The following is a 17,898-nucleotide window of genomic DNA, read 5'->3' on the forward strand; positions in this document are numbered from 1 at the left end:
TATCCTTGTCACCTGTTGGCATTTTCTCCTTGCCTTGTATCTTTCAGTTAATTGTTTACCAAATTTTAATAAATTATTTTATGCCATCACATTCATATAGAAACTGAATAATATGGCCAGCCTTTTTTTCTTCGGTTCTTTCGGTCTGTTATGATGTAACTATGTAATTGTCTTGATGTGAACATAGGATGATGTCTACCCTTTAAATACCAATAAGTCCATTGATCATAGTAAACTTCTCAAGGAATGAATAGTTTTTTTTTTGTATAATTTTGGTTAGATCGACAGGCTTTCTTAAAATTTATGGAACTCTCTTGATACAAGCAGAGTGTATCAATCAGGACTTTGACAAGCACCATTTACTCATTCTTCCTTAATGATCATTGAATTGAAACTATATCAATGCAACAATGTGTTGTCTACTATTCCTCTTGGATATAGTAGCATTCCATGATATGAAGAAAGAAAAATTTGCTGTGAATTAAGTGATACATTAGTTAATTGGAAAAGAAGTACATTGACTTTGGAAACTTATTATAGGCTTCACGAGCTGCAGTAGAATAGATAATGAGACAGCCTGATAGATTTACAGAATCTACCAAGGATAGGTCCAATATTAGACTGATGCTGTCCCTAAGAGATTCTCCTACAAACCCTTCTTGCTGAGCTGTGGAGCTTCCTCTTCTATTCTACTGTGCAAATCTACACTTAATTAAGGATTAACAATGAATAAATCTTGAATTTGTTGCATAGCCATTGTGCTTGTCTGTGTGCTGCCTATTATCTTAGAAAATTTAACAAAATTTTAGAAGACGAGGCATAGCTAAGATAATGCTTTTCTGAAACAAAATCCTTAGATATAGTAATATAATTATAACAAGATAAGACTGGGTCATGGGCAATGTAATGTGGATAGTGATAGGGGATTAAAATATTAATGATTTAATTGTTGCAGTCCATGCAAGTATTTAGAGAAGAAAATATTAATCTATATTTATATGAAATAAATATACCTCTAGATTCCATTCCAAGGTCTTCGTTGGACTTTTAAAAAAGGCAGCCCCGTTCACACATAAGGCACGTCATATTAAAATAAGCATATAATATCTCTAAATTCCAAGCAGCAATTGACCATATAGAGTCATCTTTTCCTACCTCCAATTATTAGCAAAAATTCCAGGTTACTATTCTACGATGAAAGAAGCGTGATATACAAATTCTGTCACTTAAAAAGTTAAATTTGTTATCTAATATGAAAGATGTGAAGTAAGAAATTGAAATACTTGCTATCACTTGATGTTTAAAATCATTAAACTTGGTTTCGATCTCGCTAACAATTCTTTTATGTCACACGCGGGCGGACAGATGATCGGACAGATGATCGATAATAGAATACCGAGATATTTTACACTAAAACAAATCAGCCACCATGTAAAGTATAAATGTTAATATATTTATATAAATATATGTTGGTGTCATTAGCCTACTATAATGTCCAATTCATTTGTACCGCAAGTGAGGGATAAAAAGATAGAAAACATAATATATCTTTTGAATTTTTTGTTCTCTGACAACAAATCCTAGTTGTTGGAAGAAACCTTTGTCTAATTCTGTCTCTAATTGCTAATCTGAAATATATCTCAATCAGCGTCGAAGGGAGAAAACAAATATATGAAAGTGGATTAATTATTGGTCATCATTTGTTTTTTATATCTTTGATCTGCAAATTAAATGCTGTAGCCCTAGGTTAGAAAAACAAAGCAGCAACAAGGCTTGAGGGGTGGTCCAGGAGACAAAGAGGTTGCTATCAAAAGATTAATTTGTAGAGCAAATGCTATGGGTAAAGAAAGCCATGAGATAATGCCACATTACAAACACATTCTACCATTGGTTGCAGATCACATCAACCAATGTGGAATAGAGTGAGAAAAGCTTGGTTCTAAGTCTAGACTTTATAGATAGCTATAAAAACAATATCATATTCCAATTTGACATACCATAGAAATGGAAGTTTGTCTTCCTCTGATCCCAAGAGACCACAAAATTTATAACAAAAGATAGGTTTAAAAATCAAAGAAACAATCTTCCAAGTTTGCCCTCCTCGACTTTTATCATATAATACAAACACCTCAGGAAAGGGTTTGAAGAGGAGGAGATTGTATAACTAGAAAGAAAGCAGGAAGAGACATAATAGAGGGTAGCCATCCATGTCAAACATAACAGAAGAAGGTGGAAGCTTCTCCTCTGGAACAAACACAGGAGAGGATGAGGTCCATGATCAGCTGCAACAACAGCTGCACCATCAAAATCCATTCCATGCTTCATCAGTCATCGCCGGCGAGGGCACGGCTGATCCACCGCCGCCCGTCAAGAAGAGAAGAAACCTCCCCGGGACTCCAGGTAGTTAAATCTATACTTTTTCCTTTCATGATGGATTCTTTCTATCTCTGTTGGTTTAGTTGTAAAGACATAGGCGTGTTTTGATTTTTAGTTGAATTTTCAACTTCTTTTCTTGTATTTTTTAAGATCTTTTGATGCCAATTATTAGATAGGCAGTTCAATAATTGCACGAACTGTTAGCTAGTCCGCATCTTCTTCTTCTCTCTGAAAAATAATATAGAGGAAAATGACAAGATTTAGACTGTTGTAAGGTTTAATGGGCTGTTCTTTAATAGGAAATCTAATAATAGTATAGTTTTGTATTAAATGTTCTCATATTTTGTGACATTCCATGGAATGCATGTGATGATACTTAGAGAACAACAACAATAATAATAATAATAATAATAATAATTATTATTATTATTATTAGGCTCTCCTGCCTCCTGTTTTCTGACATTTCTCCTGTTATGATGACTCCTAGTGCCATAATTACATAACTTATCATGCACCATAAATTGGAAGATATCTAGAGAGAGAGAGAGAGAGAGAGAGAAACTTCTCTTTGTACTTCACTAAATTGTAGAGACAAATCTTACCATTTATTATTATCCTATGGAGCAAAATCATAGAATTATTTTATCACTTGGAATATGTATATGTATAACAAAGTAATTAGAAAAGAATCTAAGTCAAGTGAATAATTCCCACTGGTTCTCCACTTCTTAATTATTAATGAGACTTTAATAACTAAAGACTACAATCTCGTAGCAGCATCATTAAGAGATCGATGTATACTTAAGAATTACACTTGAACAAGTGCAGATCCAAATGCTGAAGTGATTGCCCTATCGCCGAAGACCCTAATGGCGACGAACCGGTTCGTCTGCGAGATCTGCCACAAAGGATTCCAGAGGGATCAAAACCTCCAGTTGCACCGCCGCGGCCATAACCTGCCATGGAAGCTGAGGCAGCGAACAAGCACTGAGGTGATCAGGAAGAAGGTGTACATCTGCCCCGAGCCATCTTGCGTACACCATAACCCTGCGCGTGCTCTCGGCGATCTCACCGGGATCAAGAAGCACTATTGCCGGAAGCATGGCGAGAAGAAATGGAAATGCGACAAGTGCTCGAAGAAGTACGCAGTGCAGTCGGACTGGAAGGCTCATTCCAAGACGTGTGGGACTAGGGAGTACAAGTGTGACTGTGGCACTATTTTCTCCAGGTTCAGTTCAATACTATTCATCTTTACCTCATTGCCTACTCTTTTCTGCAATCTTAGTTAGCTTAAGTGAATATAACAGTACATGATTTATGCTTAGTAATATATATGTTAGATGATACGGGAAACTTTTTTTAGGAGGAGGAGATAAGGTCCAGGACAATTATTAATAATAAGATGGGAAACTTTGATTTTGGTATCTTCAGAGTCCGTGATCTCATTCTTGAGCACCGTGTGCGAGTTCAAAAGGTTTGACCTGCTCCAGTTGCAAACTTTGACTCGTCACCTTCGAATTACTAAGCTATCCTCCGGAGAGATCTTACGTCAAACATGCACCTTATGTTATTTCTATGTCCAAGTTGGTGTGATTCATAACTTTTATATCTTGACATGCAATTTTATTGGCAGGAGAGACAGCTTCATCACTCATAGAGCCTTCTGTGATGCCCTGGTCCATGAGACCAAGCAGCTAAGCCAGCCCATGATGGCTACTATAACCTCAAGTTCAAGTTTGCAAAGCCAAGCCTCCAACCTCATGAATGAGAACACCACCACCATTGGGATCGCCGGCTTCGGCCAGGACACGAAGAGCGCGCATCTCAAGGCAATTCCTGAGGCACCTCTAACCATGGCAGGATTCATGCTCTCTAGCCACAGCCCAAGGCCCATTCCTCCCCACTCGTATAGAGACCCAATGGGCCTAGATGTGATTGGGGAATCCAAGATGGGGCAGGCCGTGGCCGGGTCGGCGTACTTATCGGCGACGGCTCTTCTCCAGAAGGCGGCTGAGTTGGGTGCAACTGCTAGTGATAACACGGTCACCCCCATGATGCAGAGGGGCAGGGGCTTCGGCTTCGCGTCCGTCATGGCTGGGCCGGGCCGGTTCTCCGGGATGCGGCCGTACGGCGCAATGAAGGCCCAAAGAGAATGCACTCAGATGGTTGGGTTCGATGGGGGTTGTGGGCTCGGGAGTCGATTCTTTGACGAGTCTTCAATGGCCATGGGAGGTATGGGGGTGTTCTCCGGGGCCGCTGGATTCTTTTTGGGTGATGGTGATGGGACGTCGAAGAAGGTCACGACCGTGGACTATTTGGGAGTTGAGGGCCAGAGGAGCTCGCATGAGGAGGAGCAGTTGCAGAGGATGGAGCTCGAAGGAGTCATTCGTCAGCAGAGGTTGGAGGAGGCTCTCAATCCATTTCAACACCAGATGGAGAAGACGACGTGGGATGTTTGAGTTCTCTCTCTCTCTCTCTCTCTCTCTCTCTCTCTCTCTCTCTCTCTTTCTTGTTTCTTCTTGCATGAGGAGGAGTTTTACTTGGCTAGAAAGTTTAAGGGAGCTAGACTGAGTTGGAGTTAAATAAACATACGTGTGCATTAAAGGCCTTAGTTCGCTAGTCCCTAAAAACAAAATGCCGGTACAAGGTTAAAGTGCATTAAATTGTTCAGATAAAAATTGCTCGACCATGATCTGCTTATAAACGAGCAAGTTTTCAAACTTTTATAAATGAATGAAACGTAACAATTGCATTTTGGGCCAACACGATTTCTAGAAAATCCAACTCCGGTTCCATGGTTACATGTATAATATAACAACGATGACTTACTTTCTTATCTTTTCTCGACAAATCCTCTGTGTAAAATTAGAGAAGCAATTAAAAGATCAAATGGTGAAATAATGGCTTCTTGGGTCATGCTTCAGTAAGAGTGAAAGAATCTGCAATCTCAAAAAAGTCTCGCTTAACCTTCGGCCATGCCGACTCAGGTGCCTGAGCATTGAGAGTGTAAAGCTTGCCATCTTTCGCACAGCAGATGGCAACGTTGTGCCGGCGAAACGACGGCCCCTCGACTCCAAACTCAAGCTTGTAGTACCTCACCTTCTTCACCACATCCTCCCTCACAGAAGCATCGATTAGACTAGCCTTAATCTCTTGCCCTCTCCTAGACCCAGCAACCCTCCTAAGTACTGCTTCACCAACTTCCTTTGGGCCACCAAAGGCCTCAATCCTATAATCATACCACCAAGTGTTATAATAGTCATCATCATCTTCTTCTTCTTAAATGATGAGATTGGATAAGAGATAAAGAGACAGAGAGAGATGTGACGTACGAGAAGTCCTGGGGGACGGTGGAGACGATGACGCTGACGTTAAGCTCGCCGTTGGATCCTGGAGGGCCGAAGGCGGCCACGGGGTCGCTGACGGCGCGAGGCGGCCGGGGGGTGGATCTACCGTTCGTCAGTGGTGGGGGGTCTAGTGGCCGTTGTGATTCTGCTTTGCCTATTGCTCTGTATACAAGTGTTTGGTCTCCTACCCAGCTTGACGGATAGATGAACTCTGTGGCATTTCCAGTACATAGTAAGATAGGAGTTTTACTATTCGTCGTTTGGCCATTAATATAAAAAAAAAATTATTCAAAGGGTGTCGAATTAAACATGCTCCTTTTGTAATCGAGCCAAATTCAAGTCGACTCGAGCTCGCGCTTCTAATTATACTATGAGGATTTTACATTTCACACCCTTATTTTGTGTGCTTGGCTGTTTACTGATTCTGAAAAGCCACGTTCGGGTGGGATTTGGTATTTTACCAATAATATAAGTATTGAATTGAAAATAAATTAAAAAACCGAGGTGCAAATAGTAATAAGCACAAGGTGTGAAGTGAAAACAATAATCTAAGATGGTGCAGATAAGGTTCGATCCGTATGCGGGGGAGAGAGAGACCCACCGAATCCTTTGGTAAGATCGAGGCAGCGTGTGAAACCCCGAACAGGGTAGAGGACATCGAGCCGGATTCGCCGGCCGAGCTCCGGCGAGAGCCCGAGGAGGAAGCTGGTGATCCCACAAAAGTTAGCCCCCACCGCCACCAGCGATGCCGCCCCTGACCCCACTAGTAGCCGCCGCCGGAACGCTGCCTCCAGTGGGGCGAACTCCTCCGCCGGGGATCCGCCTTCCGCGGAGCACTGGACCCGAGAAGGCAAGAAAGAATTCGAGGAATTGGACCAGAAGACGACTCCTGCGGCGCGCAACGCCATCGGTTCTATTACTCTCGCTAAAATGGTGGATATATAGCTAGCAGCATTCGGGGGGGGGGGGGGGATTCTTTTCGATTTTGGGTGGTTGCGATAATTATGCGGATTAGATTCGGATTCGGATTCGAGTTTAAAGATCCAACTAACTCAACTCGATCCATTTATCTTACACATCGAGAAGAACGAAATACATGTACTTGAATACTATCAAAATCAGTAATACAAACAGTTGATACATAAATATATCAATTTATAAGGCGACTTATTGGCTGCAGGCTTGTAGCTAATGCAAGAAAGAGGCGTCGCACAACTTTGAACCTTCTTCCGATTAAATAAGTAGCAAACAATTGCATAGGCCTTAGTAATCATAAGGTAGATAGATAGATAGATATAACTCGCGCTACTCTTATACGGCTAAAAAGAGTATTTGGAAGTGGGTGTAACTTTTTTGATTCAACTGATTATAGAGTTGGCTGTTAGTTTGGTACGGAACATTGATCCACCTCTCTACTCCCCTCCAGCTTATAAATCTTAGAAGAAATCCTCCCGGCAAAATGGGTGATCCCTCAAAAATCTCATCTGATAAAGTACCATATCATATTATCTCCTCCGATCACGGTCATGATCGCCTCTCCTACCACTGCCAGTGCCAGACCTGTGGTAATTCCGGTCCCCAGGATTCCACTGGCTATTAGAATTCCGCCCGTTGTCCATTCTTTGTTCGGCAAAGTTCCAGCCACCCCTGTACGCCGGAGATCTCTTAGGGCTGCCTCCTGGGCTCCATGTTTCCAAGTATTCGGACCTACCCAGGATCTCATTTTGATCCGAAGTCCGGCCTGGAAGAACATGGTGCGCTGCTGTATGTCCAGCTGGATAAGCATTATAGCTGTTTTGGTTTGTGAAAAACCTTTGTTCTGAAGCCTGAAACTCTACGGGATTATTCTGCCGGCCAACCCATCGATCTGGTGTCACATCGCGTCTCCCAGCACCGGCAAACCCAGTAGTACTACCGGACGGCCATGATGTTACTCTGGTTGGAAATGTCGGAAGGGCAGACTGTGGCTCTAGCGGATTTGCATGCAAAGGTAACATATGATTACTGGAGACGATCGGGCGGCCATGACTCAAAGGCTCCTGCCGCGGTAGCAATGGAGGAATGCTCGCTACATTGTCCACTGGCAGATGCCTTGGAGGTAACATAGCATCAGGAACAGAGTTCTGCTGCACCTGATAGTATGGGTTCTGATGAGGTACAGAAGCTGGAGGTATCTGAAGGTGATGAGTTGAGGGGTTAATAGTCACAGACAACTGAGGCATTGATATGAGGGTGTTAGGAGCTTGGGCAGGCAAACGCGAAAGAGCTGGAGGGTAAGACGGCTTAGTGGCCATCAACGAAGGGTGGATAAGGGTCTGAGTAGTAGTATTCGGAATATTTGAACCATCTCTATCTCTGATACCAGGTAAATGAGGCTGCAGCACTGGAGCCTTTGCAAAGGTCGTGAATTCTGATCTCCAGTTACTCTGCAACAACACAAAAGGCATACGTCAGTCAAAATATATTTTCTAGAAGTTTCTCGAAAGTCAAAACATTAACAACAGACAAATTCAAATAGCAGACTGACCCTTGCAGCAGGGTCCGATGGCGGCGTTGGCGACGGAAGAGAAGCAGGAATCGGCTCGACCTCAGGATTACACACTGGTTCAGGTGGTTTAAAATTCTCCTGAGAAGCACTGGCTAACCCATTCACCAATTCTGTCAGCCCAACGCCACTCTTCTTCAGCAAATCTAGCAGGGCCACTGTCTGCTCACTGGGCAAGCTCTTTCCCTGGCCGGAAGTCAGAGCAAAGACCAGCTCCGGGTTCTTGAGCAATACTGCAAGCAACTCGAGATCCGGCTCTGGCGCCCCATTAGTGACCTGTGGTGGAGCCATCGAGGAAGAAGCGGCCGGCATGTCATGAACTCCATTGCTGGCAGGAGAGCGTGGTGGTTCTTCTTCCTCCATCGCATCAGCATCTGGTGGCTGCTCAGTGGGGATTTCTGGAGTAAGGCTGTCATCGAAGTCCATCTCTGTATCCCATGGCTCCTTTGGATTCGGGGGGATCTCTTGTGGGCTTGGATATATTGTTTCCTTCTCCCGCTTATTCCTCTGGGTCTGAATCTCAACTTCCTTGCTGTTCTCCCCGGCACCCACACTCCATACAGGATCAATTCTCACCTCTGCATCAAATAACGTGGTAGACATGCATCAAATAACAGCAGCCGTGCATGCAGACAACTAAATTATGCTCAGCAAATTCTAAATACATCTAAATTATCCAACAAAAACCAATTTTTAGCAAAAACATGCTATGAGTGATCATAAAAGAAATTGCATTAACACTATTTAATCCATCGCTAATATTAATATGAAGACGTTCTCAAAAGTTATACTGGGGCTACATACTATGAAATTTCATGTTAGTGAAATATTTCGAGCTGAATACACCAATGATGGATGCCCCCTCTCAGGCATGCAAAGCAGTTCCTCAGACAAGTAACTTGAAAATTCATGTCCAGTTCCCTTCCCTAGGAAATAAACACATATATCTATAACCGAGCCTACAGCTGCAGCACACCTCTTTACTCTGTTGGCAGAAACTGAGATGCCTGGTATAAAATCTCTTACGTTTTATAAGAACAAATAAACCTCTTACTTTTAAATTATCAGATATTCCTTACAGATGGCAAATGCCATGAGAACATCCAACTAATAACATCTGAACAGTTTAGGCTATCACCATAACAAATGGTACCTGCAAATACCCATGCTAACACCACAAGAAGCTGGTTATCTATGAAAGCACTAATAAATCACACAGGATAAAGATTATCCCCACTGAAGACATGCTTGTAGAGCAGCACAAGTGGAGTATACAAAATTATATGAATGCAGAAATTAGCTAAATCGTATCGAACTGGATTTAACACGGTTGCACGGTTGCACACTTGCTCTAACTTTAAAAAGGGAATATATATTAGATTGGGGAAATGGTGATTTTTTTTTTTTTTTATCATTTAAGACTACGAACAACCACAGACTGGTGAAGTTTGTAATTGGCTACAGCAAGTCAGACGTGTGACCCAGTTTTGCATACTTTCAGACCTGAGAAATCGCCACCTGTCAAGCAACCAGAGGTTCAGAACTTCTCTGAGTGCTTAGCACTGACTAGTCCCAGTAGTAGGTAACCAGATGGTTTCTTAAATAGCACTAACAAAGATTTCACCATGCACAAACGCTGGAAAGAGAACAGAATATAGTTCTTTTGGAAGGTATCTATTCACAGGAAACACCTTTAGATCAACATCCATGTTTGATACATTGCAAAGAGATCATATCTGAAATACCAGTTGCAAGGCAATGTATCAGCTTTTTGGGCACATTCAGTTGATTAATTTCTTCAATATCTTAAAATTTTATCATTATCGTCGCCTTCCATTGTGAGTATCTCTTAACGTAACAAAACAGAAGCTGAAAGCATGAAAGACCATGAGATCATATATGCTTATGCCTTCACTGCAGCAAAATCTATTTGAACATCCAGTGTGACTGGTTCCACTTCACTGAAATGCACCATCAGAATTTTTCTTTCATGCCTAACTTCTCTTGTTTAATTAAAACGTTTGTGGCTTACTCATGATATGATACTGATGTTCTTCCAAGTAGTTTAAACAGCATTTTATTTACAATGACCTTAATTCTCTCGAGCACATTGCCAGACTGACACAAATGCTTCCAAGCTGTCAAGGATCATTATTCATTAGATAAATTTTTGTCAATTCAGATAGTCCACAATAACAAAACATTATGTTGAACTTGAAGGCAGGCTCCATGCTTCCCTCAAGACTGGAAATATTCAGCAAGTGGAAATGCAAACAGATGAAAGAGCACAAAGCAAAGGTACCTGGTGGTGTCCGCCAGGGGATTTGGTTGCACTTCAACTTCTCCATCAAATTTTCTTGGGAAGCTGAATTTGTCTTTGGATTGACCAAGGCTTCCAGCTTAGGGGGAAGATTATTTGCTGTAGGTGCAATGGGAAGATTATTTTCTGCAGGCGCTAAAGGTTTAAACTCCAGAGACTTTTTTAGGTGAGGAAGTTGAGATATTCTGGATGCAGGCAATATGGTGCGGATGTGGGAACCAGAAGAAAATTTATCATTTTCTATTTTAGGGAGTTTATCTTCACTATCTAAGGCATCGGTCTTGCCATACTTATTCTTCATGAAAATTGCACGCATTTTTGCCTTTTGAATGTCATCAGCTGATAGTGGTCTGCTATTGTTTGTCACCACTGTTCTGGCAACCTGCACATTTCTGCCTGCAGTTTTACGATCAAGCTGCTCCACCAGTAAAACTTTTCTGCGTTCTTTAGTTTCTGAAAATGGTTAAGGAATTTACTGTCCAAAAAGGTAATGAGTTCACAATTAATCGCTAAAGAACATAGAACAAGTAGATTTACTATAATAAGTCATCTTAAAATTATGTTCATTGGACACTGTTCCCTATCAAGATTAAATAATCTAGGATATGTAACAGCATATTCGATAACCCTTTCAGTCTGAACAACTTAGGAAGCACTGAAAAATGAAGTCCATGACATGAATCAGCAACTTTTGTACACAATCTCATTGCCAACCCCACACACCATTGCTTACTTATAGGCTACCAAAAAAAATTCTGACATGTTATTATTTCCATTACAATATGAATAAGGGTATAGGAAGGGAAAGGAAAAGAAAACGTTGAGGAAAAGAAAAGCTGGATTCTGCAGGATTTCCTCTGCATGGGTAAAAGGAAAATAAAAGGATCATTCTTCTCCTTTCTTCTATACTTTTCACTTCTCTTGTTGAGTTTTTTAGAAGCTTCATGAAAGAGCCAAATTAGTAATATGTCACCGTACAAGAACAAACATTTTGGATAAGCATTGCTATAAACAGTAGTCACGATAGCGGGAGGTTAAGACAATGCGATGCACATAAACATAAACCCTTATTCCAACCATTTGGTGCAATTCCTATCTTTTATGATGCACATTAGAAAAAAAAACACATTTTTTCTCATTGTTTTTTAGCCACGTTAGAAGACTTCTGCATGCACATGACATGTTGCAGTCCCATGTTAGAAGAAAAGCAAAGATTTAGAATGGATGAAAAAAATACTCTAAAGGCCAATCTTAGATTCAGCTTAAGGATACTTGATGATTGGGCACTTCGATCATTCTTTTTGCTTGACTCATCTGAAGGTGCTGGGAGAAGCTTTAATGCTCTTTTAGGCTCTGATTTCCTAGATATACACAAACAGAAAGGAGAGAAAATTAAGGTTTGAACGGAAAAAAAACTCCATGGACTTGCACAGAACAGGAGTTTTCTTATCACCATATATGATAATCATAAATAAGATGAAACATAGAAGAACCAGACTAAAGAATGAACACCTGCTATTTTCCGTATTTTCAGTTAGGGTGAGAATTTCCACCTGACAAGAACGCAAAAGAAAAGTAAGGATTGCTCTAAAATAGTGGAGGTTATATTACAAGTTACAATTCTAGATACTTACAGGACTCGCAATTTTGGACTGCCAAGACTCATCACTGAGGATTTCACCAACCCTATAGATAGAAATAGGAAGGTCCCAAGAAACTTAGAATATGGAAACAGAAGTACTTCAGGTGTAGAAAGTAAAGGCACACCTTAGTCTGCTAACAATCTCCTTCCGTGCATCCTTGCCAAAATTTGAATGAGGTTTCTTCAAGGCCTGGCTTCGTACAAACAGTTTGCTCAATCTTGAGAGAAGAACTCTGGCTTTATTTGATATATCTGATCTTCAGATAAGATAAGATATGTTAAATAGGCCAATTAGAGAAAAAGCAGTGAAAGATAGATTATTTAAACAGTTCAGGTGGAAAGTAGAACCAATCAATGTGAAAAAATAAAATAAAATAAAACTTAATATAAATAAAATAAAACTTAGTATAAACATCAGGCTCCTTGCAGAAAAATTCATTAGTAATACACTGCCAAACAAATTGCTCTCAGGAATAGAATATTTCTCTTAAATTAATCTATACCACTTTCAACAAGTTGGCAACAAAACATTAACAGGAGTCATTCAACAAAAATCAGTTCCTAATTATCACGCTTTAGTCTAGTTGGCCGAAGATGAAGCTTACTCAAGGACACAATTCCATGCAGTATTGAATCAGGGCGGAAAGCATATCCATGTCAATTATAACTAAGGAAAACATATCCACGCTATGTTAGAACATTTGTGTCCACTATACAATCACAACTTTTTTGTTGGAAGAATAAGGGCGATGGATTCTTGTAGATATAAGATATTCATGGTTGGGCTAAGCTCACCTGCCATAACACAGCATGGAAAAGTTGCATCCTAAATTAATAATGACATGTGAGATTGTAAAAAACAATACTAAAGCACTCATTTTTTGAAAACTCATCTTGTCTTATGGAAACAAAATCTCCATACTAAGTGGACGTACAACACGAGTTACTGCCACTCCATGAAACCTCAGCAGCTTACATGTGAGAAAGCTATTACCATGGCAAGCTTTAACCTAGCCTCCAATTACAGATAGCAACAAAAGAAATAAATATACAGCCTCTGTCCTACAATGAGACACTACCACATATAATATGCTTGAAAAAACAATTTTAATCAATTCTTGGCAGTCTATAAAACAAAAGCTTACATAGCTTTTCTGACTTTGCAGAAAGGGGATTCTTTTCAAGAAGAGTACATTCAACTTTTTATGGACCAAAAACCTATAAAATGTACGAGTGATTGAATAGAATTATAGAATCGACTGACTAAATTGCCCACTAATGACTGTTTGAGTTTTCTTTTAGTAAATGAACTTTACTAATACCTAAACAAAACAAAAAGAATCAACAGAAAAGAAAATTACAGATTCAAGCAAGACATAAAAAGACAAATGCTCATTGTCAAAAATCCTCGAAAGAAAATAAAATTAAAAGATTAATCCATCTGAAGAAAGATAATTGATCATTTATATCTTGCGCACAATGCCCTCCCTCCCCTTCCCCATGTCATCCAACAATGGAGAATAAATATTCCTACAATCTAGACTCAACTCTCGGGCAGCTGAACATAACTTATAGTGCTTTTATTATCTATATGCAGCAACTTATCCAACCATCCTCTCATATCAAAAAGAAAAAGGTGCAACATGAAACTTAAACCAACTAAAAAGTGAAGGCATATTTAGCACGCAATCACTTGATAGATCACAGCAATTCATATAATACTCCCTCCTACAAACATTATACAATTAAGGCTATGAGATCGATGATCTTCCAAACATGATCATGGAAAATGTTATTCTGTAATCAATATCTACACACCTGATGTCCTATAAAACCGCAACCTGTTGACAGTTTGCAGAATAGCTGACATCTGTATGGGCAAAGCTTTATGTAGTGGCAGGTGACAAAGAACCTATACATGGCAAAAAAAGGGGTTAAAAAAAAACTATCATATGGACAACAAACATGCATAAGTAACAAATGATAAGGACCTTAAAAATAGTAAGCAGCACAGTAGTTTGTTCTTCTGTAGCTGCTTCGCTCAACCATGTTGCTAAAATGGTAAGACCTCCTTTTGATAAAAACCTGAAGATTCGATAGACAATTCCTGAGATCATGTGACATTCACAACCTCCAAACATCATAAATTGGAAGGATAGCATACCAGTTTAGAACTGCTAAGTCATTAATTTGGAGAACCCATTCCATCAGTTTCACCTGCCCTGAGAATGTTTCTTCCTTCCTCATTAGAGTAACAATGTCATCCAAGAACTTCTTATCTTCAGAGTTAACACCAGGAATAGCTTCAGCTGGCAATGAGGATAAAGGAGTTGCCTCAACAGGGTTAGTAGCATCAACTGAATGCACAATGACCTGTTGGACATCTTTGACAGCATTAAGGATCCCAGAGTTTATAGGGACTACTGAAGGTTCCTTAGTTGTCAGAAGCTCAGTAGTATTTACAGGTGTCTCTTTTCTAGCAGGCACAGATGGATCTGAGCCATCAGACAACAGATGACTAGATGCCCTAGATGCCTCTAATATGGTTGCTTTCTCACGTGACAAGCTTACAAGCTTTCTCACCCTTGAACGTTGACCAGCAAAAAAATCTCTAACCTACACGTTGGCACATCAGCTGATTGTAAATGGCCATGGGCAAATCAGTGCAAGATATTTTAAAGGAAAAGAAAAGAGAGAGTGAACAAAGAGAATGCACTGCTCATAGCCTTTAACATGACAACATGAAAAGAGAAAAGTAACATAAGAACTGATACATAAATCTGTAAAATTCAGATCACACTGACAAGATTTAAGAAAATAACCTGCGTAACTGTCAGCCCACAAAGAGCGCTAATTTCCCGAGTTTCTTTTTTCCCAATATTATCCTTAATAGAGAAAACTGACTGCATGTATTTCACTGCTTTTGGATTCAGCAAATCCCTTGGCTTTTTCCCTGTAAAATGCAGCAAAAAATTCCTATATAACCCCCTACATTCAGTGCCATCAAATAACTACTAGAGACTAAACAACATTAAGAAAATAAAAAAAAAACAACGATAACTACAGAAAGTGCTTACATATAGGAGGAAAAGGAGATGCAAACAATTTAAACAATTATGACTTTTGTTGCAACTAATTGTGGTCGGCTAGGCCACTAGATGAATCACTTTCCTCCACTATTTAATTCACAGCTTCACATTAAATTGAGTGTTGTCCTGTCTTTTCTTACTAATTCCACCTATATTGGCTTTTTTCTTCCCCTCCCTCTTCTAATTTAATGAACAAGAGGCTATAGAACCTTAAGACAAAAGTACACCTAACCTGAATCTGATAAATTAGATATACATGCAAGAAAGGAACTGAACTATTTCATGAACTGATTTTATTGGTCACAGAAAATATCAACTACAGTGTCTCTACAAAACAAGTACTTACCAATTTTAATTGACAATGCACCAGCAGCCTGCATGGGAAATAAAAGACAATATCAGTTTGTCTTTGATATTATTGAATTAAAGATGTTGTAATATGGAAAGCTAGATTAGATAGCATCAAAAACATAGCTCTAGACTGTATCAAAATGTTAAAAGTTATAGAACAAAAAACATAAGATTACAAAAAGGGAAAAAGCAAACATGTATGGAAGCATTGATTGTAGTGACATGAAAAATTTACAGCCTTGTTTAACCAAGTTCCTAGAAAGACAAGAAACAGGCTGGCATAGGTTAGCACAGAAGAACACATTGATCCCAATGCAAATTTCCTGTATCCAATCAGCATAGACATGCAGCATGCCTAATAGACAACTACACATAGAATTTAAACCCTGCAATATACTACAACTTTTCACTAAGCATCAGAAGCAGGAGAAACATGGAAATAACCAAGAGGTGCACCTCCTCTTTAATGTCTTTTCCTACATAGTGTTGTCATAAAAAGAGGAACCATACTAAACAAGAAAATCTAGGAAAGGAATGGTGCTACATCTTTTTGTGTCAAAGATTCAGATGCTTGTGCCGCTTAAATATTTAGAATGACTTATGAGAGTTTTCATAAACAACAGGAAAAATCCTATAATAAATTCTTCCATACCATATAATGTTATCATCGATTTCTGCTTCTAACCTTTGATTAGTTCTTAGTTTTATCAACCTTCCTAGAACAACAAACAAAGATAGCATGCAACTTGAAAATCAGTTATCTAAATGTTGGCAAAGAAGGCTCGAGCCAAAAAGGGAAAATAACACATTACTACGAAGAAGAGCTCAAGATATCAAGGCTCTATCCAGAAATTATTGCTAATAAACGCGCAGAAGAAGATATCTCTCAACAATTACATGATGAAGAAAAACTCATAACTTCATCAAAGCCAAGATTCCAACTTTTCACAGCCCAAGCATGAAACATTTCTGTATTTTCGCGTACCATACAAGAAAACAACGAATCTGACAAGAAAGCAAGGAAACCCTAAAAAGGTTAAGGAAATCAATCACATACCATCTCTTGAGCGAGGGGGTTGACGCCGGTGAGCTTGCATTGGGCGACCACCAGCCTCTGGAGCTGCTCGATCTGGCTGTGGAAGAGCTCCTTCTGCGAGTCGACGAGCCCCGCGAAGGACTCCATTGAGCTGGCAGCTATGGCATCCGATTCGTCGAGACCACCCGCCGCGGCCGCAGGGACGAGAGCCATCAACGATCCCAACGGCGACACCGCGCGAGAGCCCAAGCATTAGGGCTCCGACGAAGGGATTAGAAGGTGTAACCCCAGATGGGAGACAGTGAAACCAAAAACAAAAAAAACACGAGAAAGGGCCGCACAATTAGGGTTAGGGTTACGTTTCCGGCGTTGCGAAGAGAAGAGAGAGGAAGAGAGAAGCGCAGCCTAAGAACGAGAGAGGAGAGAGAGGAGAGGAGAGGAGGGAGGAGAGAGAAGAGAGAGAGAGAGAGAGGGCGATCGCTTAATCCGCTATAAGTCTATAAACCAAGGGAGAAAACAGCCGGCGCGCTTTATTAACCAAAGAAATATCTAATTTTGCTATCATTGCTTGTTTTCCCATTTTACGCTTTCTCGTTAGATGGCAACAGTGGAGCGGATTCTGAGTCTACGCAGGATCCGAAATATAAATCCGATAACCGAATTACCATGCGGAATTTTAACTAGATGAGACGTTAGCAAATTTTTGTTCAATAGATCAAAGATGTACATGGCAAAAGAATTGGCCATTATTTCCTCAACCTACACATTGAGTTTACCTGAGTCCACTCTACTCATATCTTAATTTTTGCCCTCATATGTAGTGTAGTCCCTCTGCTGGGCTGATCTCAGATGGATACTTGGTGGTATTCATGGCGGTGGAGGACTAGAATTTTGTTAACCTCATATACCTGCAGGTTTAATTTTGAGAATGGGTGAACTTAAGTGGAGTCATTCACTTCCTTCTCTGAGTCTGCTTGGGCTCTTGCTTTCAATCCTAACAAACATATCTCGGTCAATCTAGCAGACATAAATAACTTGTAGGAATTGGTAGCCTGGAGAAGAAGCAAATGGAATCTATTGACGAGCAGATTCCACATATCCAAGATGATAACTGCTGAATCTTAGTGTGTGCTCTCAGATTTAGGCATGAGGATCAACTTCTAAAAAGCGAAATTTACTGGCAGAAACATTC

General features: G+C 40.1%; 3 protein-coding genes across 3 annotated transcripts; 1 reads left to right on the top strand and 2 right to left on the bottom strand.

The window, feature by feature from the left end:
- Nucleotides 1-2,131: 2,131 nt before the first annotated feature.
- LOC140781590 (protein indeterminate-domain 7-like) lies at nucleotides 2,132-4,987 on the top strand. Its single transcript, XM_073127641.1, has 3 exons — nucleotides 2,132-2,400; nucleotides 3,205-3,604; nucleotides 4,010-4,987. The coding sequence occupies exons 1-3, from the start codon at nucleotides 2,208-2,210 to the stop codon at nucleotides 4,833-4,835; spliced, it is 1,419 nt and encodes a 472-aa protein (XP_072983742.1). The 5' UTR covers nucleotides 2,132-2,207; the 3' UTR covers nucleotides 4,836-4,987.
- Nucleotides 4,988-5,128: 141 nt separating this feature from the next.
- Nucleotides 5,129-6,671, bottom strand: LOC140781591 (psbP domain-containing protein 7, chloroplastic). The gene is made up of 3 exons (XM_073127642.1): nucleotides 6,325-6,671; nucleotides 5,709-5,934; nucleotides 5,129-5,605 (listed from the first exon to the last, which is right to left on the bottom strand). Exons 1-3 carry the CDS (start codon nucleotides 6,629-6,631, stop codon nucleotides 5,290-5,292), a joined length of 849 nt encoding a protein of 282 aa, XP_072983743.1. The 5' UTR covers nucleotides 6,632-6,671; the 3' UTR covers nucleotides 5,129-5,289.
- Nucleotides 6,672-6,807: 136 nt separating this feature from the next.
- On the bottom strand, nucleotides 6,808-17,257 carry LOC140781589 (homeobox protein LUMINIDEPENDENS). Its single transcript, XM_073127639.1, has 13 exons — nucleotides 16,728-17,257; nucleotides 15,666-15,693; nucleotides 15,053-15,183; nucleotides 14,395-14,846; nucleotides 14,222-14,315; nucleotides 14,049-14,142; nucleotides 12,356-12,482; nucleotides 12,223-12,274; nucleotides 12,101-12,141; nucleotides 11,861-11,949; nucleotides 10,571-11,041; nucleotides 8,251-8,846; nucleotides 6,808-8,149 (listed from the first exon to the last, which is right to left on the bottom strand). Exons 1-13 carry the CDS (start codon nucleotides 16,917-16,919, stop codon nucleotides 7,229-7,231), a joined length of 3,288 nt encoding a protein of 1,095 aa, XP_072983740.1. The 5' UTR covers nucleotides 16,920-17,257; the 3' UTR covers nucleotides 6,808-7,228.
- Nucleotides 17,258-17,898: the final 641 nt, after the last annotated feature.

This window comes from Typha latifolia, chromosome 2 (assembly GCF_019914945.1).
Source record: "Typha latifolia isolate L0001 chromosome 2, TyphaL0001v2, whole genome shotgun sequence".
In the NCBI taxonomy this organism is placed as follows: domain Eukaryota; kingdom Viridiplantae; phylum Streptophyta; class Magnoliopsida; order Poales; family Typhaceae; genus Typha; species Typha latifolia.